This window comes from Panthera leo, chromosome C1, assembly GCF_018350215.1.
Source record: "Panthera leo isolate Ple1 chromosome C1, P.leo_Ple1_pat1.1, whole genome shotgun sequence".
In the NCBI taxonomy this organism is placed as follows: domain Eukaryota; kingdom Metazoa; phylum Chordata; class Mammalia; order Carnivora; family Felidae; genus Panthera; species Panthera leo.
The window spans coordinates 16740595-16767367 of NC_056686.1; the positions used below are offsets into that span (position 1 = coordinate 16740595).

Sequence of the window (26773 nt, forward strand, 5' to 3'; positions counted from 1 at the left end):
TTTGGCCCAGATATCCGAGGGAGGCCAAAGGACAAGGAACACCGACTTCAGGGTGACACCTCTATACCGCCACCTGCCTCCCCCTCCTCCACCCAGCTGGGGAAATCGAGGCCCAGCAAGGAGAAGTGACTTGCCCCAGGCCACACATCAAGTTAGCAGGGCAGGGGCAAAACCCAGGACTCCCGGGGTACTTGTGGGTCCTTGTGTTTCGAGGCTGTGTGCACGAGTGCAGGAATGGGTCTGGGTCTGTGTGGCTTGGGTCAGATGACCTCACTTCCCTGGTCTCTGCTCCCTCATCTGTAACATGGAGATAATAATATGCACCATGTGTGACCATAATGACAAAGAAATGAGGTCCTCTTACAGCACCCACCCCAGGCCGGCATGGCTAGGAGAGGGTGCTCTGCTGTTGGGGCTCTTTTGGGTCTACCCCGGGTAAAGGCAGCCCAGTGCCAAAGAGGGGGGTGCGTGGCTACTCTCAGTAAGCTTTCGGCCCCCCTGGGGAGACCAGGCCGAGAGGGCCAGGAGTACTCGGCCCCCGCCCAGACCAGGCCGGTTGTCCCCAAAGACCCAAGGGAGAGCCAATGAATGCAAACACCACAAGAGGTTCCAGAAGGATGGGCAGAGAAGATGAGAGGGTTCTCGAGGAGGGCACAAAAGTGTGAACAAAGGCTCAGCATGTGAGGGTTGGCCTGTGAGGGTTTGTGAGGAGACGTGTGCCCCGCACCCTTCATCCCCAGCTTTCCGTGGCCCTGCCCGGTGCCACCCAGCAGTGGGGCTCGGGAATCCCTTAGCTGGGTGTGCGAGAGCCAGGCTGGGGTCCAGGGAAGGTGCTGAAGCACGTGCCGCAGGCAGGAAGGGAGTGAGTCTCCCTCCAGGTACATTCTTAACCACGTTAGGCCCCAGAACAGACCGCCCGTCTTCCCCATCATGGCGGTGAGAGCTCTTCTTCTGTCAGCCTGGGAATCCCCTAGGGTAAGGACTGTGTCTCCCAGATCGGAATAGGAGCTCCCAGTAGGCGGAAGTTCTGTCTCTCCCATCAGACTAGTACTCCCCAGACACAAAGCGATGTCTGCTCTCAGCAGAGGAATCCCCTCAGGCTGGGCCTCTCCCTAATTTTCCTTCCAGGTGGGAGCTTCCCAGGAGCGGGGGCCATGTCTCCTTTATTGCCCTGGAGTGAGGGTCACATCGCCCGTATAAATCAGGGGAAAACCAAGAGCAGCGTGTGTGCCCTTCCCATCAGACTGGCATGTCTCCCTCACAGTGTGGGGAATTCCTGGGGGCCAAGTCCATGTCTCCACCTCAGCTTGGGAGTTCTCTGATGGTACAACTCACGTCTCCATCATCAGACTAGAAGATGCCCGAGGTAGAGGCTGTGCCTCCCCCGTTAGACTAGGAGGCCCCCAGTGGCCAGAGTCCTATTTGCACCCAGTAGACTGAAGGGTTCCCTAAGGCAGGGTCTGTGTCTCGCCCATAGACAGACGATCCCTGGGGTTGAGCCCCATCTCCCCCACCTGACTAGTGTTTCACCCACAGTGGGAAGAGGTGAGTGGCTACGATGAGAACATGAACACGATCCGCACGTACCAGGTGTGCAATGTGTTTGAGTCGAGCCAGAACAACTGGCTACGGACCAAGTTCATCCGGCGCCGTGGTGCCCACCGCATCCACGTGGAGATGAAGTTCTCCGTGCGTGACTGCAGCAGCATCCCCAGCGTGCCCGGCTCCTGCAAGGAGACCTTCAACCTCTATTACTATGAGGCTGACTTCGACTCGGCCACCAAGACCTTCCCCAACTGGATGGAGAATCCGTGGGTGAAGGTGGACACCATTGCGGCCGACGAGAGCTTCTCCCAGGTGGACCTGGGTGGCCGGGTCATGAAGATCAACACCGAGGTGCGGAGCTTCGGGCCGGTGTCCCGCAACGGCTTCTACCTGGCCTTCCAGGACTACGGTGGCTGCATGTCCCTTATTGCCGTGCGTGTCTTCTACCGCAAGTGCCCCCGCATCATCCAGAATGGCGCCGTCTTCCAGGAGACACTGTCGGGGGCTGAGAGCACATCGCTGGTGGCTGCCCGGGGCAGCTGTATCGCCAATGCCGAGGAGGTGGACGTGCCCATCAAGCTGTACTGTAACGGGGACGGCGAGTGGCTCGTACCCATCGGGCGCTGCATGTGCAAAGCCGGCTTCGAGGCCGTGGAGAACGGCACGGTCTGCAGAGGTAAGGACTGCCGCAGTGGGGCAGGTGCCCCTGCAAGCGCGTGGAGTTGGTATTGGCTGCGGACCTGGGCCTGGGGTCCCGGGCTGGCAAGGGCAGTGGCCTGGAGCCGACCGTGAGGCGCTCTTTGGCCGGGTTTCCAAACGTGCAGCCGCTGTTCGGTGTCTTGGAGGGAGACATTTGAAGAGCGCTTCTTGAATGGCAAGAGCGTGCAAGGTGCTTTTTGTTGGTGCCAAGATAGACGTTTCTCGTTTTAATTATTACGTGACTATTAACAGGGGCAAGTGGTGCTGTATGTCTCCATCTGCGAAAGTGATGTGGTTTCCTTTTTGCGGAAATAAGTCACAGTAAGTAACAGTTGGAAGTTCAGACTTATTGGACTTTGGCTGGATCGGACAGTAGAGGCCAGGTTGGAGTGAAGTGACCAAACAATAGACGTTTATTTCTTGCCCAGTGCTACCTGTCCCTCGTGGGTCGGCTCCAGGATTCCTCCCTCTGGGAGCCAAGTGGATAGAGGAGCCGCCATTTGCAATGTTGTGATCACGAGGACGGAAGGAAGCGGTGTGAGCTGGGTTGTGTGCCGGCTCTAGGGTTCTGCCTCAATGGCCGTGCACACTCCTCTGGCCACTTCAGTGGCCAAGGCAAGTCACGCGCTTACTTCCGATCCTCGCAGGTGGGGAGGTGAGCCAGGCCTCCTGACCACCACTTCTCCTGTGGGCCGACCACCTTCTAGGTCTAACTCCTTTAATGCTCACAAGAGCCCTGTGAGAGAAAGTGCCATTTATATGAAGACATCGAGGCTCAGAGAGTGAGTGGGGGAGCCAGGAGTCTTACCCAGGCAGTGTGATTCCAAGCCCACCCTTAGCCACCGTGCCACTTTGGTTAACTTAAGGAAACGTTCTAAGTCAGCGGTGGTACGGGTGGTGTTTATTATGGTGAAGAATCGTGGAGGTGGTTTGCAAACCTAAGACGTTTGTAAGAGGCGATGCGCGGTGGTAGAAGGCTGTGAAGGTAGACGGACCTGCGTTCGAATACCACCCCTGTTATGAGCTGTCTGTCCTATGCTGAGTATGAGACCCTCTTTCATAGGGTACTTCCGAAGACTCAACAAGTCAAGACTGTAAAGCAACTATAATGACTTGCAGTATACAGTAGGAGCTTAATAAATGTTGACTAAACGAGACGTGTACAAAGCCCGACCTGGTGCAGGTACTCTACAATGTGAGCTGTGATGGTGATTTAAAGCCCTATTTGTGCCACTTGCTCTTGCCTTTCCTGCTGGAATCGGGTCCCGGGGTCCCCCATGTGCCAGGCAAAGAGTCTGGACCCTATTCCAGGGTCCCTGCAGCACCGGTGAAAGTGTGGCCTGAGGTAGCTGCAGTGACCCTCCCGTTTATAAAATGCTGTCACATCCACTGTCCCTGTTCCTACCCTCCATGCTCTGAAGCAGCATTTTAAAGGTGCCTGGGAGGGCACGTGGGGTGCAAGAGACAGCAGCAGGAGCCTGTGGGGAAGCAGCGGCCGTGTTCACAAGAGGTGGTGGCTCTCTGGAGTGGGCATCCACTGTGCAGGGAAGGAGCCAGGCTAGAATGAAGGGGTGTGAGGAGGGTGAGTGAGAAGGATGGCATGTGCAGGAAAGGAGGAAACAGTGAAGTCTGGCTTGCAGGGAGGTGACGGTCCTGGAAAAGGACATTTGGGGAAAAAAGCTGGTTTCTGGGGGAAGATAACAGATCTGGCTTTCTATACTTGAGTGTTGAAAGTGCACAGCCTCAGGAGGTGGCGGGCCATGTGGGCCACAGGGCAGAATCAGTCACTCCTCGCTCATTGTTTATTCACTCATCAAACCTCGCCCGCGCCTGCTCTGTGTCAAGACCTTGTGCTGAGCGTCGGGTGAGACAGACAAGAATGCGGCTGTGGCCCTGCCGTCTAGGAGCTCACGGTCTAGCAGGGGACGCAGACTGTAAATGAACAAGGGAGGGCATGCCTTTGACTTGCTTTGATTGGAACTGCTTGGGTTACAGTGGGCACAGAAAGAGAAGGGCTTCCCAGAGGAGGTGACATCGGGGCTGAGTCTTGGGAGAGGCATATGTTGACTGGGTGGCCCGGGCCTTCTGGAGGATGGATCTACAAGGATCTGGGGACATGAAGCACCACGGGTTAGGGGGGACTGGTACAGCGTCTGACCTGGCTGTGGCTGGGGTTTGGGGAGGGACAGAGGAAGAACTGTCACTGGAAGGTGCCCAGATGAAAAGGTGCACTAGTCACCCATTGCTGCATAACAAGTCACCCCAGAACATCACAGCTGAAAACAAAAGCATTTGTTTTTCTCAGTTTCTTAGGCTCAGGGATCCAGGTATGGCTTCGGGGGGCTTCCTCTGGTGCAAGGTCTCTCCTGGGACTGCAGCTACGCTCTTGGCCGGGGGCTGCGGTATTATCTGATGGCATCACCGGGGAGGGGTCTGCTTCCACATTCACCCTCACGGTTGATTACAGGCTTTGGTCCCTCGCCACAGGGATGCACATGGGCAATGGCTTCCCCCAGAGCGACTGACCTGAGAGCGTTAGAGAGAGCACCCACAACAGAAACCACAGTCTTTTTATGACCTCATCTCAGAAGTGACATCTCATTGCTTCTGCTGTATTCTCTTTGTTAAAAGCCAGTCACCCAGTTCAGCCCACACTCCAGGAGAGGGAATTACGTGAGGTGTGAGTGCCAGGAGGTGGGGTCACTGAGGCCATCATAGAGGCCACCTGGCACAGGCAGGTTCTCCAAGTCCGAGCTTCTCCGTGCAAGTAGGCCCCGCCCCCCTCCAGCCCACCTCCCCAGACCTACGGCCAGCCTGCCTGCCCCAGGCCCAGCCTAGTCCAGCCAGCCACTGGGTGTGAGTGGAGGCCAGTCAGGGTGTGATTAATGAGCTCAGGAAGCCAGAAGGACACCAGCAGATGCCGTGGCCTGTGCTGTGGCCACCCAGATGTGGGGCTACTCCAGCGCAAGTCCCAGAGGCACTGGTCCCACTGGCCCGGGATGTGTAGGGCTGGTGGCTACAGCTCACATCGGAGTGGTTGGTGGCATGCTTTCTCAGTCTCCAGTCTCCAATTCAGGGATTCTTGGCCTTGACTCTGCCTCAGAATCCACTGGGAAGTTAGTTAAAATGCAGATTCCTGGGTCTGGTGTAAACCTCTACCCCAGGTCTGATTCTGTGGCTCTGATGGAGCCACAGATGGATGGATAACACAGAATTTACTGTATTATTATTTTTTTTATTTGGAGGAAAGAGAGAGAGAGAACACAAGCAGGGGAGAGGGGCAGAGGAAGAGACGAAGAGAATCTTAAGCAGGGTCCACGCTCAACGCAGAGCCTGATGCAAGGGCTCGATCCCACAACCCTGGGACCATGACCTGGGCCAAAATCAAGAGTCGGATGCTCAACCAATTGAGCTATCCAGGCGCCCTAAGAATCAACATTTTTAAACAAGCGGCCCTCATGTTTCTGTAACAGGACCATTAGCTCAGACACGTGGTGTGGTAACATACCCTTGGTCAGACAAACAGGACTTCAAGCCAGATTGGTGACCGCAGGCCCAGCCCGGGAACATCCACCCTCGGGGATGGAAGGGGTCATTAGCAGAATCTACAGGAGAGTGTGGTTTGGGAAGATCCATTTAATATTGAGGCATAACTTGATAGGAAAAAAATCCATTGCTTTGTTAATACAATTGGAGAAGATAAGGCCGGATAAAGTCTCCTTGACAGATGACAAGTAAGTAGATGAGTCCTCAGGGGAGTGGCAGCCATCCTGGGAGGGTGAAGGGGTGGGGGGGACAGACAGTGGTGGTTAATGAAAGGTTGGGAGTTTCCAGTGCCCTGAGCGTTTCACAAAACAGAAGGCCAAACTGACTCAATCTGACCAACCTCCTCTGGTGCCTACTGTGTGCAGGGCGTAGTAGAGAAGGGAGGGGCCTGGAGAAGCCAGTCAACCGCTCAACAAGCATATATTAAGTACCTTCTGTGTGCCGTTTAGCCCTCCAGCAAATATAGAAGGCTCGACTTACCATGGTCCGACTTACAATTTTTTCAACTTCCCACTGGTGCTCTAGTGAGACATATTCAGCAGAAATTGTACTTCAGATTTTGAATGTTGATCTTTTTCTGGGCTGGTGATAGTTGGTTTGCTACTCTCTCCTTCTGCTGGGCAGCCAGCCACATGATCATGAGGGCAGACAAGTGATGCAAGAACAACCATTCTGTACCCATGCAACCATTCTTTCCCCGCTTTCAGTACAGTATTCAATAAATTGCCTGAGATATAACAGGCTTCGTGTTAGAGGATGTTGCTCAACTGAGCACATTTAAGGTAAGTGAGAGTAAGCAATGTTGTGTGGTAGGTTGGGTGCATTAAGCGAGTTTTCCACTGACAATATTTTCGACTTGTAGTGGGTCTGTCAGGATGTAACCCCATCGTCAGTTGAGGCAGATCTGTATGTATCGGGTACCATCTATGAGCCAAGCCCACACCGATGCTGGGAAACACAGAAGCGAATGAGTTTTTCGTCTGAGTGGGTGGATGGGAGAAGACGGAGGCGAAAAGTTAGTGAGCAAATAAATAAAATAGTTATGGGCTGTGATGAATGAAAGGGGGGAAAAGCTGTAGCAAGAGAGAACAAAGAAGACTTGCTTTAGCCAGGTGGGCCAGAGAAGGCTTCTTGGAAGAGGTGTCACTTGAGGTGACAGGGGCCGCCCTGGGAAGGCTGGCAGAGAGCACCTGAGACACAGGGTTTGGCTCACTGGCTCCTGGGTGAGCAGGGGACTCAGACACATGGAGAATAAGGCAGAGTACGGTCTTTCCAGAAATGAGGTCCATCCAGTCAAAGCACTTTGAGAATATGAGAAAGAAAGCATCTTTTCTGAAGAAGGCTTCAAGGAGGAGGTGACATTTGAACTGGGCCCTGAAGAGTGAGTAGGATTTGGATGGGAGAAAGGAGGGAGGTAATTGTAGGTCAGGGAACGCACTGCATGAATAAAGGCCCTGAGGTATGATGGTATAGGGTGTGTTTGGGGGGTGTCCTGTGCCCTACTGGGTGCAGGTGCTAGGGTGTGACTTCTCCCTGTTCATTCCTCTGTGCACTTTTTATTGGGTACCTGATCGGGACCTGCACTGGGCGTACAGCTGGCAGGTGAGGGACTCTAGGGACTTCCTTCACAAGAACTCTGCCCCCTTCTCCTACCCAAGTCCCCAGTCTCCGCAACATCATGGTCTCCACTGGGGCTTGCCGTCAGCAGATCTGCCGGCGGGGTTGGGGTGGGGGCAGGAGGGTGGCCCTGGAACTCCTTCCCTGCAGCGGCTGCTCCCCCCAAGCTCCCAAGTCTGTTTCTTGACTCTTTCCAGATGTTCCTGGGCTTGATTGTGAATGTGCTCCTGCCTCAGTTTCTCCAAGTTTGTCTCTGTATCCCAGTTTCTCTTGGTCTCTCCTTCCCTACCTCAGCTCCTACTCGCCCCTGCCCATCAGATCCCCAGCCTAACCACTAGTGGGGACCCTGCCCTCCTCTCTCCCAGCAGCAGACCCGCATCTATAAGGGATCTGGAGGCAGTTCCACAGTGATCGTGATTGCTGTGTACTGTCGGGGTGTAATGGGATTTTTAATATTTAGCTTGGACAGGGAGAGGGGCTGTGAGCCAGCGGGGAGGGGGTGGGGGTGGCAGGCGGTTGCACGTTCATGTTGATCCTCTGGCTCCAGACTCCCAGTTCCCAGCTGCTGGGCTTCTCCCAGCCTCTCCCTCTCCTCCACCCTGCCCTGCTTGGCAGCTCCTAGCCCTGCTACCCACCCACCCCACCCCCCACCTCCCCAGCCGTGACCTCTCCTTGACCTTGGCCTTGGAGACCTGGTTTCAAACCCCAGCTCTGACCCTCTCCCAGCCTTTGTTTTCTCATCTGCAAAACAGGATAAACAGAAAGGCTGCTGTGCAGAGTAAATGAGAAAATACCTAGAAAAGTGTTATAAAAATAAAAACAGGGACTTCTATGAACACCGTCTTCTGCTGTGAATGTTTTCCTCCCCCCTCTGATGAGCTTTTGATTTTGAGGAAAAAAAAACGTTTCCTTATCACAAAAGCAATGTAGGTCATTTGTGGAATCTTTAGAAATTACTGATAAGCAAAAAGGAGAAAATTAAAATCACCCAGAGATAGTCACTGTAACAGGCTGGCGGAGATCCTTCTAAGTGTATTTACACATATTGATTTATTTTTTATTTATTTATTTTTTGATGTTTATTTATTTTTGAGAGAGAGAGAGAAAGAGAGAACGTGAGCAGGGGAGGGGCAGAGAGAGAAGGAGACACAGAATCCAAAGCAGGCTCCAGGTTCTGAGCTGTCAGCACAGAGCCTGACGCGGGGCTCGAACTCACAAACTGTCAGATCCATGACCTGAGCCGAAGTCGGACCCTTAACGGACTGAGCCACCCAGAGGCCCCCGTATTGATTAATTTTAAAGAAAAAATGGACTCCCGCTAAAAATACACAAGGATTTTTGACTGATTAATATTTTACAGACACTTTCCCATGTCATGTTAGATCTCTGGCATCATTTTGGAAGGCTCTTAGAATTCCATAGGAAAGATGTGTCATAATTTATTTGCCAGTCCTCTGTTGTTCGACATGTAATTGCTGGCCATTTTTTGCTCTTCATGAATGCTGGGATGCAAGTCATTGTCCCTGTCTCTTTGTGCACGAATACTCATATTTGAGTAGGTATGTTTCCAGATGTGGAATTGTGGGATCAAATGCTTTTTAGAGCTTGACACACAGGGCCAAGTTACCCTCCAGAGAGGGACCGCTCAGGTACCCTCCTGGCAGCAGACTTACACAGTGCCTGTTTCCCCACATGCTCACCAGTAGGAGATATTATGCCTGTTGCTTTATTTTCTGTTTTTCTCCCAGAATCCTGTGCTCCCTCAGCCAAGGTAGGGAGGGGCCAGGGGTTATCTCTGGGCCCTCAGGGTTGGGTCCTGGGCCAACCTCAGGGTGGCCTCCTTCATACCCTGCTTTCAGTTCCAGCCCTTCCCATAGAGGCTGGACCAGTGGCCCAGATGCGTCTGGCGAGTCTGTGGGGTAGGGTGCGGTCCGTCTTGGGGTGAGGAGGAGGGAGGCCTCCAGCTGGCAGGGCCTGTGCTGGCTGGGGAAAGGGTGTGAGGGTTGGAATGCTGGGTGGGAGGAGAGGCCCAGACCCCCACACAGAAAGTTCTGCTACATCTCTTCCAGGGCAGGGTGGAGACGCCCAGCTGGGGGAGCGGGAGGGGTAATAGGCATCCTCTCCAGACCCCCAGGCTCAGGCCAGGCCCAAGACCACACAGGCCAGCCTTTTGAAAAGGGGATTGGAGGGGACCTTGGCCAGCACACTCAGGCTATTCAGTTCTCTGCTCTTAAAAATCGAAGTTCCCCTTCCCTTGTGCTCTCAAAGCATCTTTGTTTACAACCCTCCATCCATCTGTCCATACGCTGGTTCACCTGTCCAGCCAGCCAGCCAGCCATCAGAGATTCACTGAACACCAGCTTGTGACTTTTTTGCTTCTTAGAGAGGCCAGTGATGTCTTCATAGAAGACCAGGAGGCTAGCACATATTGAGTGCCTGTCATGTGCCAGGTGCTGGGTCGGGCATCGGGGTTTTTGGAAAGGTCAGTTATGGGCCCTGCCCTCACAGACCACCCAGTCTAGAGATGTTGACAGACATGCCTGTAGGTAGTGAAGGTGGAAGCAGACAAAGGAACCCAACCTACCTAGGGAAGCATCAACCAGGGCCTTGGTGGTCAGAGGAAGGCTTCTGGAAAGAGGAGCTGTTTAAGTGGAAGCTGAGTGAGGAGCAGGAGTTAGCCAGGTGAGGAGGAAGAGATGCAAAGGCCCTGAGGCAGCTACAGTAGGTATTCCTAGAAAGGAAGGGAGGGCCACTTCAGCCCAATTTCCTCTCTGGGTCAACTATATGGAAGGAACTGAATATCAGGGCATGGAATAATATGGTCTTCATATCCCCTCAGGGGTCTGGGCAGGAAATACTGAACAATTTTGTCCTGCCGTACTCATAACAGCTCCCCAGGCACCTATTGTGCACCAGACCCTGGGCCAGATGTGGGGACTGTAGAGAAGATGAAGGCCCTTCTTGCCTTCCTAGAACTTCCAGTGGGGGTGGGGGAGATGGCTCCTTCTGTTACTATAGCCTTGGGGCACTTAGGAAGGAGTCTGGGGAAAGCTGGGGAGGCCCCCTGGAGGAGGAGCCATTTTTCCAGGGCTTTGGAGATTGAAAGGAAGGAAAGGCAGGAATTAGTCCAGAAAAAGATGGTCAGAAATGATACTTTTTTAACCCTGGCCTCTTGCTGACCTCCCCTCCCCCTCCCCCCCCCCCCCCCCGCCCCCAACAAGGTGTAGCCAGCTGGGGGTGGGGGTGGGGAGAGGAGAAATGTAGGGCAGAGGAGAAGGGTGGAGGGACTGCCAGGCTTTTTAGCTCCATGCCGTCAAAGGGCTGAGTGAGGCAGAGGCTGCAAGGAATCCTGAAGGCTAGGCAGTCCCTCCTGTGTGCCCAGTGCTGTGTTACACGCGCCAGGATCTTTTCGAATCTTCTGTTGACATCATTATTAGCTCCATTTCACAAATGATGAGACTGAGGTCCAGGGAGGGTCTTGTGCCCAAGACCACACAGTCAGTAAGTAGCGGAGGCAGAATGTGAACTTGGCTTTCTGCAACCGCTGAACAACTGATTAACCAGAATGGGATGAGGCCTGGATATACTCTGTCCTGCCCACCTCCCAGATTGCTGAGGGGCCCCAGAGGTGGTGGCGGGGAAGGGCTTACACTCAGGACTGTGGGGCCGCCCTGGTGGGACAATCTGAAGGGCTTCCTAGTAGGAGAGGGAGGCTTGTGTCTGGGCCTTGAAGGACGAGTTGGTTTCATATCGAGATGCTGGGCACAATGGAATGCTGTCCCAGAGCAGAGATTCAGGGGTGGAGAAGCCCTTGTGGGTCTCTTCTCCTCATGCTCAAGGGACAGAAGACCTCCAGGAGGGACATGCACCCACCCCTCATCTAACCTCTGGCCAAACAGAAGAGTCTGTTTGCTCCCACACAGCATTTACCGAATGCTCACCTCGTCTCTCAAGCTGCATGGTAACCTTGTTGAATGTCCCCAGTGGACTAGGAAGCAGACTGGGGCCCACGGTCACACTCCTCGGAGGTGGCAGGGTAGGTGTGCATTCTCATGCCCCCCGCTTCTGATTTCTCCCACTTCTTGGAGGTGACGAAAAGGCTTTGTGGCAGGCACCCAGTGCTCACGTTTGTTAGGAGCTTCCTGTGGACCAGGCAGCTCTCACTCTGGGTCTCAATGACTCTCAGTCCCCCCTGGGAGTTAGGTATCATCATTTCTGTTTTACAGAGGGGAAACTGAGGCCCAGAGAGAGCAAGCAGCTTGTCTGAGGTAACACGGTTACGGAGGGATAGGACGAGCGCAGGCCCTCTGACTCTGGAGCCCCTGTGCTGTCCTCTCTCGGCCCCAGACTGGCGTGGGACCCTGAAGGCACCAAGGCCCATGGTTTGGTCACAGGCTGCCTCCACAGCGCTCTGGCAAGACCGTAAACAGCTGGGGAAGCTCCCCTCCCTCCAGCCGCTGCCTTTACATCTGGCTGGGCTTCAGGATCTGGCGAGAGAGGCCCGTTTATTGAGGAAGTTTATGCATTTAACAGTTTAAGCCTTTCTAAGCCTGTGGTACAACAGGATTTGGGAGCCGTTAACAATTCCGTGTGGTTAAGAGATTTTCATTGCTCTGCGGCAGCTGGCTCAGGCCCCACAGGCCCCATTCTGGCCTCCACCCCGCCCTGCGGGGCACCCCCTCCCCGGGGCCCTTTGTCCTCAGCCCCCATCCTGCTGCTTCTCCCTGCTCCCCCCTCCTCCAAACCTTTAGGTATGAACTTTGACCTCAGAGGAGGAGCAGGCCCAGAGAGGGGAATTCCCAGGCCTGTCGGCCAGGGCCACACAACAGGTAAGAGGCTTGAATTGACCTGCCTGGAAAAGCCCGAGTCCTTTCTCCCACCCCAGACTGCTTTCCTTGGGGGACATTATATTGTTAATTCCTCACCGGCAGAACGGACAGAGCCCCTCTGAGACCACCATGTGTTCCAGCCCTACCAAGGCTTTGGGCAGAGGGGGTGGGGTGACTCATTCACCTTGTCAGGTCCAGAGCTCGAATCAGAACCCAGGCCTCCTAAAGTCCTAATGAGAATTCTTCACACTATACCAAACTGGTGGGGTTTTTTCCATAGCTTGGGGGGGAAATGCCATTTGTAATTATAATGTCTTACATATGCACAGTATTTATTTACTTACACCCTGCCTTGTTCCAGAAGAGATTAGAGGCTGCTTTTGTATAGCATTTGGTCTCACCCTATGAGATACTTTGATCTGCATGATACCCACATGAGAGAAGCAAGGCGAAGGTTATTATCGGCATTTTAGAGACGAGGAAAACTCAAGTCAAGAGAGGACCTGACTTCCCCAGGGCCTCATTACACTTTGGGCCAGAACCGGAACTCGATGACATGGGCTCCCTCTGGAGAGACAGACAGCCTCCACCCTTGGCCTCCGTATCTGCAGGCATGAGACCCCGGGGCCCCCCCTGAAACTCCACAGGGGACCTTAGTCTCCATCTGGGTGGGAAGCAGTGGTCCACCCCAGGGGTGAGTCGCTCGCAGCTCGGATGCAAGGTTTGGGTGAAAAGGAACGTGGGGGAGAGTTTGGTGGGATGTGAACTGGCTCCTGAATCCTGAAGATGAACCAACCCAGGGCCGGGGGACCCACCAGCGTCTCCCTGGAGGTCATTCGGCCTTGGGACTCCTCCTCTGGCTGGTATCTCGGGCCCTTTGCTTCTTCCTCAGGCCTTTCCAACCTTTCCCCACTGGGTCCTGTGGAGGTTGCATGGTGCTATTGTTTTCATCACATGCACTTGTTTCCTGCTCATGGTAACTCGTCTGCCCAGCCAACCAACAGGCCCACAAACGCACACTCACTCCCATTGCACTGGTGTCCAAACAGCACGCCCACTTTGTCTCCTGTCCTCTCTGCTCCCTCAAGTGAAGGGCCCAAGATGACTGATCAGCAACTTCATGGTTATGAAAACTGAGGCCCAAAGATGTCAAATGAAATGGCCTGTCCAGGGACACAGCATTCAGTCAGGATTCTACCCCAGCTCTCTGTACCTCCTGCCAGACCCCAGCTATCTATAACAAAGACAAAAGCCCAAGGAGGAAGGGACACACATTGGCAGGTTAAGCACCTGCTAGTCACCAGGCCTTATGCCCTAGGCTTCGTATAGAATACTTTGCTGAATCCTGTTGGTTTTTTTTTTAACATTTTTGTTTTTTACAGCATTTTACTACTTTTCTTTCTCTTCCTTCCTTCCTTCTTTTCTTTTCTTTCTTTTCTTTCTTCCTTCCTTCCTGCCTTCCCTCCCTCCTTTTTCTTTCTCTCTTTCTCTCTTTCTCCCTTTCTTTCTTTCTTTCTTTCTTTCTTTCTTTCTTTCTTTCTTTCTTTCTTTTTCTTTTTCTTTTTCTTTTTCTTTTTCTTTTTCTTTTTCTTTCTATCTTTCCAAAGAAAGAAATAGAGAGCAAGCAGGGAGAAGGGCGGAGAGAGAGCAGGGCAGGGGAGTGGGGAGTCTTAAGCAGGCTCCATGCCCAGTGCAGAGCCCCATGTGAGACTCAATCCCACAACCCCAGGATCCTGACCTGAGCCAAAATTAAGAGTCAGATGCTCAACCAACTAAGCCACCCAGGCACTCCAGCTTTACTGAATCCTACAGATCCCAGAGGTTGGCTATAGGTGATATTCTCATTTTAGAGAGGAGCAAGTGGAGGCTCAGAGAGGTTAAAACCACCAACCCAGGATCACACAGCTAATGGATCGTGCGCTGGAAACGAAATCCAAAGCTGTCCTCTTCCCCCGGAATATTTGTACAGTGTTTCACTGTTAGTAACATTTTCTCCCACTTCTTACTTCATTTGGTTCTCAACAAACTAGGAAGTGAAAGGATGTTACCCCCACTCTTCAGATGAGGAAATTAAGGCTCAGGTGGTAGAGTGAGCTGCCCGAGGCTCATGGCTGGGAAGAGTCAGAGCTGGGACCACAGCCAGGCCTGTTGGACCCTGATGCCCAGGCATAACCCTCCCAACCCCCATCCTCTGCTCAGAACCCCCTGAGGCCCCTCTTCTTACACCGAACAAAAGCCAGGGTCCTAAAACTGGCCCACAAGGCCCTACAGACCTGTCGCTCCCTTCTCTCTCTCCGACCAGTCTTTCTTCCCTGCCTCCTCCACTCCAGACACGCTGGTCTCCTTGGTGGTTTCTTCTGCCTGGAATGTTCTTTTGTCAGGTATCCCTCTCACCTTCTGCAGGTCTCTGCCCAAAAGTCACCTTCTCACCAAGACCCCCCCCCCCCCCCATTGCCCCAGTTTTGAAAAGAGTGCACATGGGTACACACACATGGAAACATGCATCCCGTCCCCTTCCCTGCTTTATTTCCCTCCGTGACCCTTATCACCGTGTGACATACTGTATGTTCACTTGTTTGTCACTTCACTACTTGTCTTTCCCAGCTGGAATGTGTGCCCCTTGAGGACAGGCATTTCTGTCTTCACCGCTATTTGCAGTCTCTAGAGTACTAGGGTCTATTCTAAATAAAGATTTATTGCAGAGCCCCGCTCCCCCAGTCTCAGAGACCATACCTGCCAAGCTTGATGTTCATGAAGACACCAGCAAAGACCCTCAGTGAGGCCGGGCCTCTTCCTACCACCTCCAGTGGGCTCGGGGGGGGGACCAACATGGCCGGGGCGTCCAGCAGGTCTCTCTGCGGTTGGGACGGGTGTTTGTGGGCATGGATGGAGGGTCCTTATTCTTGATACTCAGCATTTCCCATACAATCCCAAATTCTTGGAGCTGGGGGTCTCAGAGAGCATGTTCCCATATTACTTGTGTTCATACATTATTAAACATAATTCCGGCCCCTGCTCCCCAGCCTGTGCGGGCCTGACAGTGTTTGTACTTGGTGCACAGAGCCTGCTGGGGTGCCCACCTCTCTCCAGGAGCTTGTAGGAGTGTACCGTGTGCTCACGAGTTTCCTGGTCTTGGGTTCAGATCTTGACCCTGCTGCCTGACTCACTGGGTCAGAGCCACTGTTTCCTCATTGTGAAGTGGGGCCTGCAGTCCCAGCTTCACGGGGTTTGGGAGAGGTTCAGAGGAGTTAAGGGCTCAGAAGACAGAAGAAGATGGGGAACGGAGGGGGTCCTCCTGCTCCAGAAAGCAATGTTTCTCAGGCGGGCACAGTCAGTGCCTTGGCAGAGCTCCTGGGGAGCAAGGCTGTGTATACATGTCTCTGGGGGTAAGGCTTGGTTGATAATCCCCTCTCAGTTACAAGCAAGTCTGGGCAAACAGCAGGCGCCTAATATGCGCTTGTGGAATGGCAGCGTTTTGACTAGATAAGGTACGTTTACTGAGCAGCACAAGAGCGGCTCACAGAGTCAGGGTGCTTGGGTCCAAATTTGGTCTCTGCCCTCCTTACTCTGGGATCTTAGCACAGCAACTCCCTCCCCTCCTGCCTGTGGGGCTCGGTGTCACCGTCTACAGAATGACTCTTACTCTGATTCTATCGGCCTGGTCCTTATGGTGCCCCTGGTGAGGCCAGCAGGGCAGCTGTGACATCTGTGACATGAGAATCGTGACCCCACCTTGCCTGCCAGGAAGGTTTAGCAACATCGGTTAAGGGCGAGCTGCCTGTGTGCAGATCCTGGCTGCAACATTTACTCCCCATGTGACCCAAAACAGATGACTCACTTTCCAGAGCCTTGATCTCCTCGTCTGCAAAGTGGGTATATCAATAAATGGAGTGTTACAGATGAGCTGTGAGGACTCAGATAATGAGAGTATTGGGCACCGCACCCAGCAGGTGGCATGTGGTCAGTGCTGATCCTAGCCTGGAACTTACTATCTAAATGCTTAGGGTTTTCACCATCCCCTTCTATAGAGGAAGCAAGTGAGGTTCAGAGAGGGCAGTTGACTTACTCCAGGCCACACAGCAAGGAGGCCCCATAACCTTATTGTGTAGTAGATCTGACTAGTGGGCCGGGTAGGACTTGGGGGCCAGTCAGAGCTCTGCCCACCTCTATCCCTCTGTCCCCAGCAAATTCTGGGGCCAGAGCCTCATGTTACCTGGCTCCTTCCAGGAAACCAGACTCCAGTTTCTTCCCTTAAAGGTGTTGCCATCTGTTTAGCAACATTTAAAAAACCTAAGAGTGGTTGCTGGCCTTTTTGCGCTGCCTGGGCGGCCGAGCAGCTTTGGGAGCCCCACATCCGTATCCCTGGCAACCCTAGCCCTGGGCTGCCCTCCCCCCACACCCTGCTGTCAGAGCTGTCTGTCTGTGGGAGCTCCCTGGAGGCCTGAGAGGGATATGCATACACACATGCGGGGTCCGTGCATCAGGGCAGAACATCCTGGCTTGCCTGCATGCGTGTGTGTGTGTGTGAGTGTGTGCACGCATGCACGTGCGTGTGCGCTAGCTCCATCGGGTGTGTGAGTGTTGGCTGGGCCTGCTGGGAGTGTGTTTGTGTCTGTATGTGCACAAGTGCGCCCACTGGCCCAACCTCCACGTGTGTGCCTGGAATGTTTCTGGACATAATGAGCAGGTGTGTACATTTCAGGGGTGGGACACATACGTGCCTTTGTCTGAGCAGGTCACCCTGGAGCCCACTGTATGTCATTACTGTCCCTGTATTTGTGTGTTCCTCTGTCCCTCTGACCTGTGTCAGCACACGTGTGTGCAGCGGAGAGCATATTCATGCATGTGCTAGATCAGCTGGACCAATACGTGTAAAGGAATGCGTGTGCCACGTGAAACAAGTGAGTGCGTCCATCCTTGCATGTGAGGGTCCCTGTCTATGTCCTTGGTTGTGTGCACCGCGGGTCAGGTAGGTATGTGTGCTTTTGGGCACATCCACCCACAGGAGATCCAGCCAGAGTGTATCATGCATACCCTTGAAAATAGGTATTTGTGAGCATGTGTGTGTACATGCTGTGGAAGATAGTGGACTGTGCCTGTGTGTGTGTGTGCGCGTGCGTGCGTGTGTGTGTAATACAGACACACACACACAGTTTCTGGGGGCCGGGATGTCAGGGCCATTGATTTTTCTGTCTCTTAGAAATTCCCTTTGAGGTCCTCTTCATGTCTCTTTCATGAACCAAAGTGAGCGGTTGCAATGCTCTTAAAGCAAATAGGGACCGTTTTGTAGCAAGGCTGGCCTGTCCGCCTCCCCGCTGGTTGTGCAGACAACACGTACATGCAGACGCTGCTTATCATTCATGGGACGAGCATGGGGGACCCTGGGGGGGGATTCAGTGAGAGTGCTGAGCTGGGGTCAGGGTCCTCGTCCAGGCTCTGCTGTTTTCCAGTCGGATGGCTTCAGGCATTTCCCTTCACTTCCTGGAGCCTCGAGTTTCTGGTGGTGGAAAAGGCTTGATGACGAAGTCCCCGCCCAGGCTGGGGCTTGTGGTTCCTCTCACATCTGTCTCGGGTGTTATGTTTACGCAGCACTTTCTCTTTCTTCCTGGGAGAGAGGCGGTGTCTACACAATATCCCAAAGCCGGGGTCATGGACAGGCCGGTGGAGGAGCCGTGGTTCTTCTGTGAGAGAGGGAAGGGCACACATGAACTGTGCACCCCTACTGTGCCCTGGCCCTGTGCTCCAAGGACTTGGCTAATGTCACTTCTGTGTCACTAATGTCACCAGCTGCTGCCCTCTGTGGCGGCTGGTGTTACCCTTATCCCGCAAAGGAGGAAACTGAAGCCAGAAAATTGCAAAGACTTGCCTGAACCCCACTCTGGGTAGCAGGTGGCAAGCCAGAATTGGGACCCAGGTCTGTCCATCTCCTGAGCCTTCCTGCCACATTCCAAGAACACTTCCAGGCAGGAGTAGGAGGCCAGGCCTTGAAGGATGCCCAGATCCCCCCCAGAGGGCAGGATGGCACACAAGCCCAAGGCGCTATGTGAGCGAGGGGAGGAGTGCCAGGCTGGAGGAAAGCCGGCCCTGCAGTCTCTGCTGTCTGCTCCGGCTCTCCCTGCCCCTTCCCCCTCCAGATGGGGTCCCCTCCCACCCCTCGAGCTGCAGTCTTTGTGGCCCGGGAAGAATGCCTCTCTTTATCTCCCCAATGCCCCTTCCCTTTGATTCTCTTCTCTCCAGCGTTTCTGCTGACCTCTGCGTGTTGGGAATCCAATTAGAGGAGCGGACAGAGAGAGTGACAGCCGCGCGGAATCCCGCCTCGGCCCCTCTGAGCACGCCCGATGGAGCTGCCTGCTTGTCATGCGGGCCCTGCGCTGGGCTTTGTGGGGATTAGCTGCCGGGGTGGGGGTGGGGGGCACTCTGCAGATGGGACCAGAAGTGACACTGGTGAACGTCACGGCCCAGCGGAGAGTAGAGGGAGGCCCCGCTGCTCAGTGCAGAACCCAGCTGGGGGAAGTGGGGGGAAGGGAGATGGGCGGCAGGCTGGCTTGGTAAGGAGTGGGGGTGCTTGGGGAAGTGATGGCCCCGTTGGGTCATTTGGTTCCCCGTTTGGGGCCTGGAGGATCAAGGCCCAAAGCTAGAGTAAAGTGGCACCGGCCACCAAGCTTGGATCTGCCTACTGTGGGAGATGATACCAGAATGTCCACGTAGGAGGGGATTTGGGGGTCAGTGTGACTGCAAGGATGGGCTATTGTCTTAAAGGTTCTTTTCCGTAGGATTGGCTGGGGGAATCCCAAGTAACGAGGAGGGGGCAGCCAATGAGAGATGGTGTCTAAAGAAACAGCCACCACAAGCCTCTCCTTGGCATGGCCACCAGGCTAAGAGCAACACCCTGCCCTTCCCCAACCGCCACCACGAAGCTATCCTCCTGCTTTACAGCTAAGGAAAATGAGGCCAGCGGGGGCAGAGCTGGGATTCCTCATTCCCTATCCCTAACCCGTGTCACCCCGACCCCATCCCCAAACTCTTGATTGAGCAGAGTCCCTATGTCCCCTCCCCAAGGGGGGATACCTGGTATCTGAGGAAGTGGATCTGGGGCCCTCAGGGAAAGCAGCAGCCTCATCCGTGTCCCCAGGAGCACCAGACAGAATATGGTCTGACCCTCTGCCCGTGACCAGCAAATGCCCCAGTGCCTCTGGAAATGACCAGAGCCTATAGTGTGCTGGGCCTGAACGCAGGGGGCGGATCCGACATGGCCTCTGCTCCCAGGAGCTCATAGTGGAGAGAGACCAGGAGAGATGAGACCCTGATGCCCAGATGATGGAGTGTGTGCAGGGGGGAGCCGAGGACTGTGAGAACCCATAAGATGGCCTGGAGGGTGGGTATGAGACCACACTCAGTCTGGGAGTCCCGGAGGTCTTCCTGGAGGAAGGGATACCTGAGCTAAGACCTGGAGGGTGAGGAAGCCCTGGATGTCATAGGCCTGAGAGGCAGGGCAGGTGTGAGGCTTCCCAGAGTGGGGCACCTGCCCACCCCCATCCGCACCCTCATTCCACAGCTGCCTGGGCTGGGCAGGGCTGACCCACCTCCCACCCTAGTGACCCAGTGGGACTGCACAGCTGTGGCTGCCTCTCTGGCCTGCCAGACTTGGCAGCTTCTGGATGCTCAGCGTCTTCAGTACAAATCACCACAGGGTGAGACTGGAGAGCCAGGGGAGTCCCAAGGTGGTCCCTGGCCAGCAGTAGTGGTTAGGAGGCCACAGTGCCTGAGAGCACACTGTTGGAGAACCAGCATTTCTTTAGCCAAGCCCCTTACGTGCACTACTCCTCATCCCACACCATCCCCAGGGAGTAGGAATCGCCACCCTGTTTTACAAGTGAGAAAATGAGTTCAGAGAGGCAAAGGGACTTGCCCCAACTCACAGAGCATGGTAATTTATGGGACCAACCCTTAAGCTCAGGACCCCATAGACCCTCCAGGCTGCAGCCATCAGTGCGGCTATGAGTTTGTCGGGTTGGTGATTCTGGTTCACTCCAGCACAGTGGCTAGCACATGGCAGGTGCTCAGTGAGCGAGTGGTGGGTGCTTGAGTGGATGGATAAAACATCAATCAGTTGATCAATTCTTCCTTACTTGGTACCTTTTTTTTTTTTTTTTTTTTTTTAATCACAAACTACACCAACCCCCATCCTGCCACGGAAGGCCATATTAAATATGAATTAATCTTTCAGCTCAGTTCTGGTGAATACAAAATGAGAAGGGCATGTGGACTCGAGAGAGCAAGAAAAGACACCCCCGTCTGCTTCCCACACCTGCCTGGGCCTGAAATGCACATGCACACCCTGAAACACACACGTGCAGCCACACGGACCCACTCACACCCTCCCTCACGGCTGGTGCCTCAGGCTAGGACAGCAGCTCCAGTGACAGCCCCTCTGGGGACCTCATCCCACCCCCACCCCCAGCTCCCAGTAGGCCTCACTGGGCTCAGCCCTGGCCTGCCAGCCCTTCCCTGCAGCCGCACACCCGCCCCTCCCCTCCCTCTGAACTTGACTCCTCCCCTGCCCGCCTTCTTCTTCCCTCCTCCCTCCCATTTGTCCCTCTTTCCCCTACTCCTGTGTTTTCCTCCTTTCTTCTTCTCCTCTCTTGGGGTCTGCCTTGATCCACCTTCTGGTCTAGTCCTCCGTCTGCCCTTCCTGCTGTACCATCTGACTATCGTCGTCTCCCCATCTCGCCTCCTCTCAACCTGACTCACCCCTTCTCCTGGCCCTTCACCACTTCTTCCCTCAGGCCAAGGGGACCTCTTGCCCTTGCCTGGAAGCCAGGGCCTGGTGAGCTGGAGGCTGGAGAGCCTCCTCTACCCAGACCCTCAGGGGTCAAGCAGCGCCCCCCCTTCTCCCTTAGGGGAGGGGCATGGTGCACATGTATACGTTGGGGGAAGAGAGCCTGACTGCCTCAGTCTCCTCACCTGCCAGCTGGTGGAATCACCTGGCCAGGCCGAGCACACTCTCCTTACTCACCAGTTTATTTGCTATACACACTTACTGAGCAGCCCCAGCCCCATGCCCAGCCCAGGTGGGGCCTGGGAGGAAGCCAACCCAGGCTCCACAGGATTCACAAAGCCCTGGTTCAGATTTCCTCCATGCCCTGAGCAGGTGCCTCCGCCCCTGAATCTCAGTTTTCTTGTCTGTAAGATGAGGACAAGAGAGTCGGCCTGGAAGGGCCGCGTGAAGCTCGCAGCAGTCCGTGTCTCTGCCTGACACACAGGAGGTGCTCTAGGGTGGCCTTGGAAGACAAGCGAGAAGTTCTGGGCTCTCACAGCCCCGTGGAAGGCAGATAACCTGGAGAATTCACCCCTTTGGGCTCTGAAAAGCTGGGACAGCCCTCTGCCCCTGAGGTCAACACGGGAGAGCAGGTTGAGGGGTGGGGGTCGGGGGTCACAGGGAAGAGGTCAGCCTCAGTCCTGAGGGATGCTGCGGTGGAGGCTTCAGTGGGAGCCATTGCTGAGGATGCAGACTAAGGCCTGGTCGGCATGGGGTTTATCCGTCTGCTCTTCTCCTTCCCACCAAGGCTAGATTCCCGCAGGTTTGGATTGGTGTCGCCTGCAGGTATGGGACGAGTCGCCCTGCCCAGAGAGTCCACATCATCTGACGTGTGTCAGGGGGGCTGGCCCGTTCATTCTGAAGGTACTTCAGAAATCGGGTTCTGAAGGGTCAGAGTAGTGTCCTGGTTTGGCATGACCCCCCATTTGTGGGTCCTTGAGTCACATCCGTCCTCTCTGAGCCTTAGTTTCCTCATCAGGGCCTTTGAATAGATTAAACAAGGGGCCGCGGGCCCAGAGTGGGTGTTGGGTAAACCCCCAACCTCCAGCAGTGCCCGTCGTGTGCAGATTCCAGACCTGCCCTCCCCTTGTGGCCCGACTTGAGCCCCCTCTCTTTCAGGAACTGACCTCCCCTCCCACTGCCTGAAGAGTCTGGCCCCAGGACGCTGGCGCCCTCCGCCCCCTCCCTCCACCTCCCTGCGACCACCCAGCCCAGCCAGCTGGGCTGGAGGCCATCAGAGGCTGTGAGCAACCCTCCCCCCACCCCACCGCACCCACCCTGGACCCAGGGAATCAGCAAGCCTTGGAGTGTGGGAGGAGGACAGAGACTGTGATTCTATCGGGTGGGGGTGGGGGTGAGGGCGAGAATCAGGCAGGTGTGTGCATGTGCGTGTGTGAGAGCAAGAGATCGCCAGTGCACGTGTGCCTGCTGGGGAGGGGGCTGCAGATGTGTCTGAGGACCCGGGAAGGCAAGCCTGGGAGAGAGAAGACAAAAGAATGGAGTGAGCTGAAGAAGCCGCTGGGCTGGGAAGCTGAACCCATTTGTATGCAGCAGGAGCAGGAGCCCAACGAGGCGGGCTCTTCAGAGGAGTCTCAATTCCCAGGGCACTGGAGGGATCACTGAGACGTCTATGTCTGCAGAGCCTCCCTCACACAGCATCCTGCCCAGCCGCAACTGCACAGGTGGGGAAACTGAGGCAGGGAAGCCACACAGCAAGCGCCTGGCAGAGCTGGGACTAGAACCCAGCCAGCCTCCTAGACCACGGTTCTCCTCATTTCGCTGACTGCCTCCAGGGACTCCAACTAGGTAAAGAGTTGGATAAATGAAGGAGTGAATGATGACAGTTGATGTTTATAAAGCACACTGGTGGGCATTTTGTGATGCCTCGGTAATCCTCGCACAGCCCATAAAGTCTGTGCTGTTTTTATCACCCCCCTTCTACAGATGGGAAAATTGAGGCAGAGAGAGATGAAGTGACTTGCTCAATATCATACAGCTCGTAGGCAGCAGAGCCAGCGTTCAAAGCCAGGCCGGCTGGTGCCAGAGTCTGTTCTTTGCAGTCCCTATACCATGCAGCCTCTTCAGAGTGTGAAGTCCTTGAAACGCAGGGACTGTCCATCTCTGTGCCCCCAGTTCTGAGCAGCGGCCTGGCACATGGCAAGTACTCAGTGATGCTTGTTGAGTGAGAGAGTGAGTGAATGAATGAATGAATGAATGAGTGAGAGCCAGCTTCGCCACACGGACACCTTCCCAGGCCCTGGAGCCCAGCCCTCTCATCACAGCCCTACTGCGTGTGCTTGGCTCCCACCCCCACCCCCACCAGGCAGGTGTTGGCTGTGCCCTCCACAGGGCCAGGCCCCATGGGGACAAAGCCGGGGGCGCGCCTGGGCGGCCCAGCCTCTGCGTAGGCTGAAGCTGCTAACAGGCTGGAAACCTCTTTTGTCAAAGCCTGCACTGCCTCCAACCTCCTTTAATTAAAGACAATCAGTGCTTTCAGCCCCTCTGCACAGCTCAGCTCCCCTGTTTGCAAACACACAGCTGCGGGAGCTTTGTGGGGCCCCCCCTCACCACCGCCCCTAGCCCCGCTTCCCCAGAGACACACAGAGGTGCCTTTATTATCAGCACTCGGGCTGCAGCACCAAGAGGCGGGCGCCTCACGCAAGGAAAGGATGTGAGCACTTTCTAGAGAGGCTGGGCAGCGGGAATTGCTGACGATCCGGGGTGGCCTGTCACACATGGGCCATGGGCCTGCTCTATGAGGAACAGCCTATGGGTGCCAACTCCAGCTGGGTGCCTTCCAGGGACCTGCCACCTTCCTTTGTCCCCCTCAATCTCCTTGGTCCTCTGGGCCCTGCTTCTTAGAATACAAGCTCCCCATGTGTTTTCTTCCAGAACCTTGTCTCTGATCTGGGCACTGCAGGGCACAAATGTTGGCCCTGAGTGCCACCTAAAGAAGGAAGGGAAAGGGAGAAGTGGCTTCTATGGAACACCTGCTGTATGCTAGGACTCTGAGCCAGCACAGCATAATTCTGAGGTATCCCCATTTTATAGGCAGAGATGCCAAGGCTCCAAATGGCTCGGTAACTCAGACACAGCAGGAAGGAAGTAGCAGAACCAGGAATGCAAGGCCAGGCCTTCTGACCTGAGTGTACCAGTTAGATCTAAGCATACTTAGAGGCCCAAACTCTTGGGGGTCAAAGGGTCATCTGGTCCTGCTCCCCACCTGCCTCGGCCCCCACGGACTGAGCCTGTGCCTTGTGCCAGGCAATCTATGGTTTTTCTGGGTATTGAAGCGGGCACAGTCATGGCTGTACCCTCCAGGAGCTCTTAGTCGAAGGGAAAATGCCATGGAGGAGAGACCCGTGCCACGGTGTTGCCCTGTTAATAGCAGAGGACTCTGCAGAATTCTCTGGCAGCACAGAGGTAGGACTGACCGTTTGCAGGGAGAGGTGGGAATATTTGAACTGATGCTCAGGGATAAATAGTTATTCTCCCCCCAAAACAGAGAACAGTGGGCAAAAGCATCCTAGCCAAGGGGCAGGACCATACAAGAAAAGCAAATTTCCAGAAAGATGAGCCATTCAGGAAGGAAAGGGATCACTGTGCCCATTGTGGCTGAGGGGTCGGAGGCCCAGGGGGTGCTGAGTGACTGGTCTAAGATCATACAGAAAACTAGTGCAAGAAGGGGAGCCTGTCCCCCACCCCCATGCAATGCTGCACCCACCTCTCTTTCTCGGAGCTTTCCAAAGTTCTGAATTGACATGTACTTTTGAGACTATTTAATGAGGGTTTTCCCCACTGGATTTTTGATGCCAGTGGGAAACCATGTCTGTTTTTGCTCACCTTTGAATCCCAGGGCTTAACCCAGTCCTGGTACCGAGCAGGAGCTCCGTTTAGTATCTGCTGAGTAAATGAAATGTCCCAGTGAAAGCGTGTGATGGGTCTGTGGGCTTCCACTCTCCCTTTCGGGCGCAGGGCAGACATCACAAATCCATCACCTCACTCCCCCACCCTGTCCAGAAGGGCTGCAGGCGGACCCCTCAGAGCTGGCTCGAGTGGTAACACGCCCGTGTTACCGCAGAATCAAGCCCAGGCTCACAGTCTACAGATGAGAACTTGCAGGTAGGATGATTTCAGATGGGGCGGAAGGGATGATGATAATAATAATACTAAGAGCTTAGCATTTACAGAGTGATTCCCACATGCTGGACATAGTTCTAAGCTCTTAGGGTGTGTTTGGTTCCCACAGCCCCCAGTGACCTGAGTCCTCGTCGTCGTCCTCCTCCTCATTTTGCAGAGGGGGAAGCTGAGGCACAAAGCCATTGAATAACCAACCCAAGAGTACACGTCACTAATTTGCAGGGCCAGGGTTCAAACCCAAGGAGCCTTGCTGCAGGGCCCCACTCGACCACTACACCACACTGCCTCTCTTGGCAGTGGGACCTCCTGGACCCCAGAGCTCGCCACCCTGAGGGCTGCTGCGTGTCCAGCCTCGCTGTGAGCCCCCGGCTTCCCGCCCCTCCAAGTCGAGACCCGAAAGCTGAGTCAGAGCCGGCAGGGCCAGGCCGGGCCTGGGATCCATCCGCCTTTCGGCAGCTTCAGGCCCACTTCCTCCAGCCTGGACTGCTTCCCAGCGGTGCCTCTCGCAGGCCCTTTCAAGTCCCCTGGCACCTCCAGCCCCACTTCCTGCGACCCCTGGCCCGGGCCTGACCCGCTTCACTCAATTTCCCAAGATGAGTTGCAGAAGCTGCGGGGTCTGTATGCAGAGACGGGAGAATTAACGAGCTGCTCCCCGGCAGTTGGCGGTTTCCAGGCACCAGCTGGCCTGGAGTATTTACTCGGCACCCTCAGAGCAAGACAATTAAGCAGAGCTTAGGCTGGGGTGCAGAGATGTCTACAGATCAGACCAAAACCCTCCTAAGATGTTTTTCCAAGGGATCAGTGCTGAGAACAAGTTTCCAGGGAACTGGGGTCTTTATTCGTTCTTCCTAGTATATGATATATTAATACATATAACATATTTTATGTGTGTGTGTGTGCACACACATACATTCATTCACTTAGCATTCTCTATGTGCCAGGCTCCTCACCTGGGTTACTTTATTCAACCCTTGCCTGTTTTCTGCAAGGTGGACAGAATTGTTCCCATTTTACAGATAAGAAAACTTGAGGCCCAGCAAGGTTAGGAGACATCTTCCAGGTCCCACAGGGGAGCTGGAATTTGAACCTGGGTCCATCTGACTCCAAGGTTCAGCTTCTTACTGTAGAGTGGGTCTCCTTCCCAGCCTTTGAGTATATGCACCAGGTGCAGAGAAGAATATGAATATGAGATCGCTTCCCTACCCTGGGAAGTGCCATGTTAGAAATACAGTATATGCTCTACAATACATGAGCCCAGGAAAGTCTGGTCAGTTCGAATAGGATCCTGAAGGTGGGCAGGGCCTCACTGAGGAAACCTTGTTTTTGACTGGGAAGGCTGAATAGCAATCTGCTAGGTGAAGATGGGCCACAAGCATTCCAGGCACAGAGTTCAGCACGAACTCTCCGGTGGGCCGTGTGCTGGGAAAGTGGCGCCCAGTTTGGTCTGGTGTCCGGTAAGATCACTTGGTGGGAGTGGGGGGTGGGTAGGAGGAAAGAGAGAGAGAGAGAGAGAGAGCACAGAGAGGATGGCGGGACAGATGGTTAAGGACCTTGAAGGCCTGGCTAAGCAGTTTGAACT

General features: G+C 54.6%; 1 protein-coding gene across 1 annotated transcript in view; it reads left to right on the forward strand.

The window, feature by feature from the left end:
* EPHB2 (EPH receptor B2) overlaps positions 1-26773 on the forward strand; it is a 126133-nt gene that overhangs the window by 1582 nt on the left and 97778 nt on the right. Inside the window, exon 2 of the mRNA XM_042951641.1 lies at positions 1537-2221. Coding sequence (XP_042807575.1) covers positions 1537-2221 — 685 coding nt within the window. The remainder of the gene's footprint in view (positions 1-1536; positions 2222-26773) is intronic.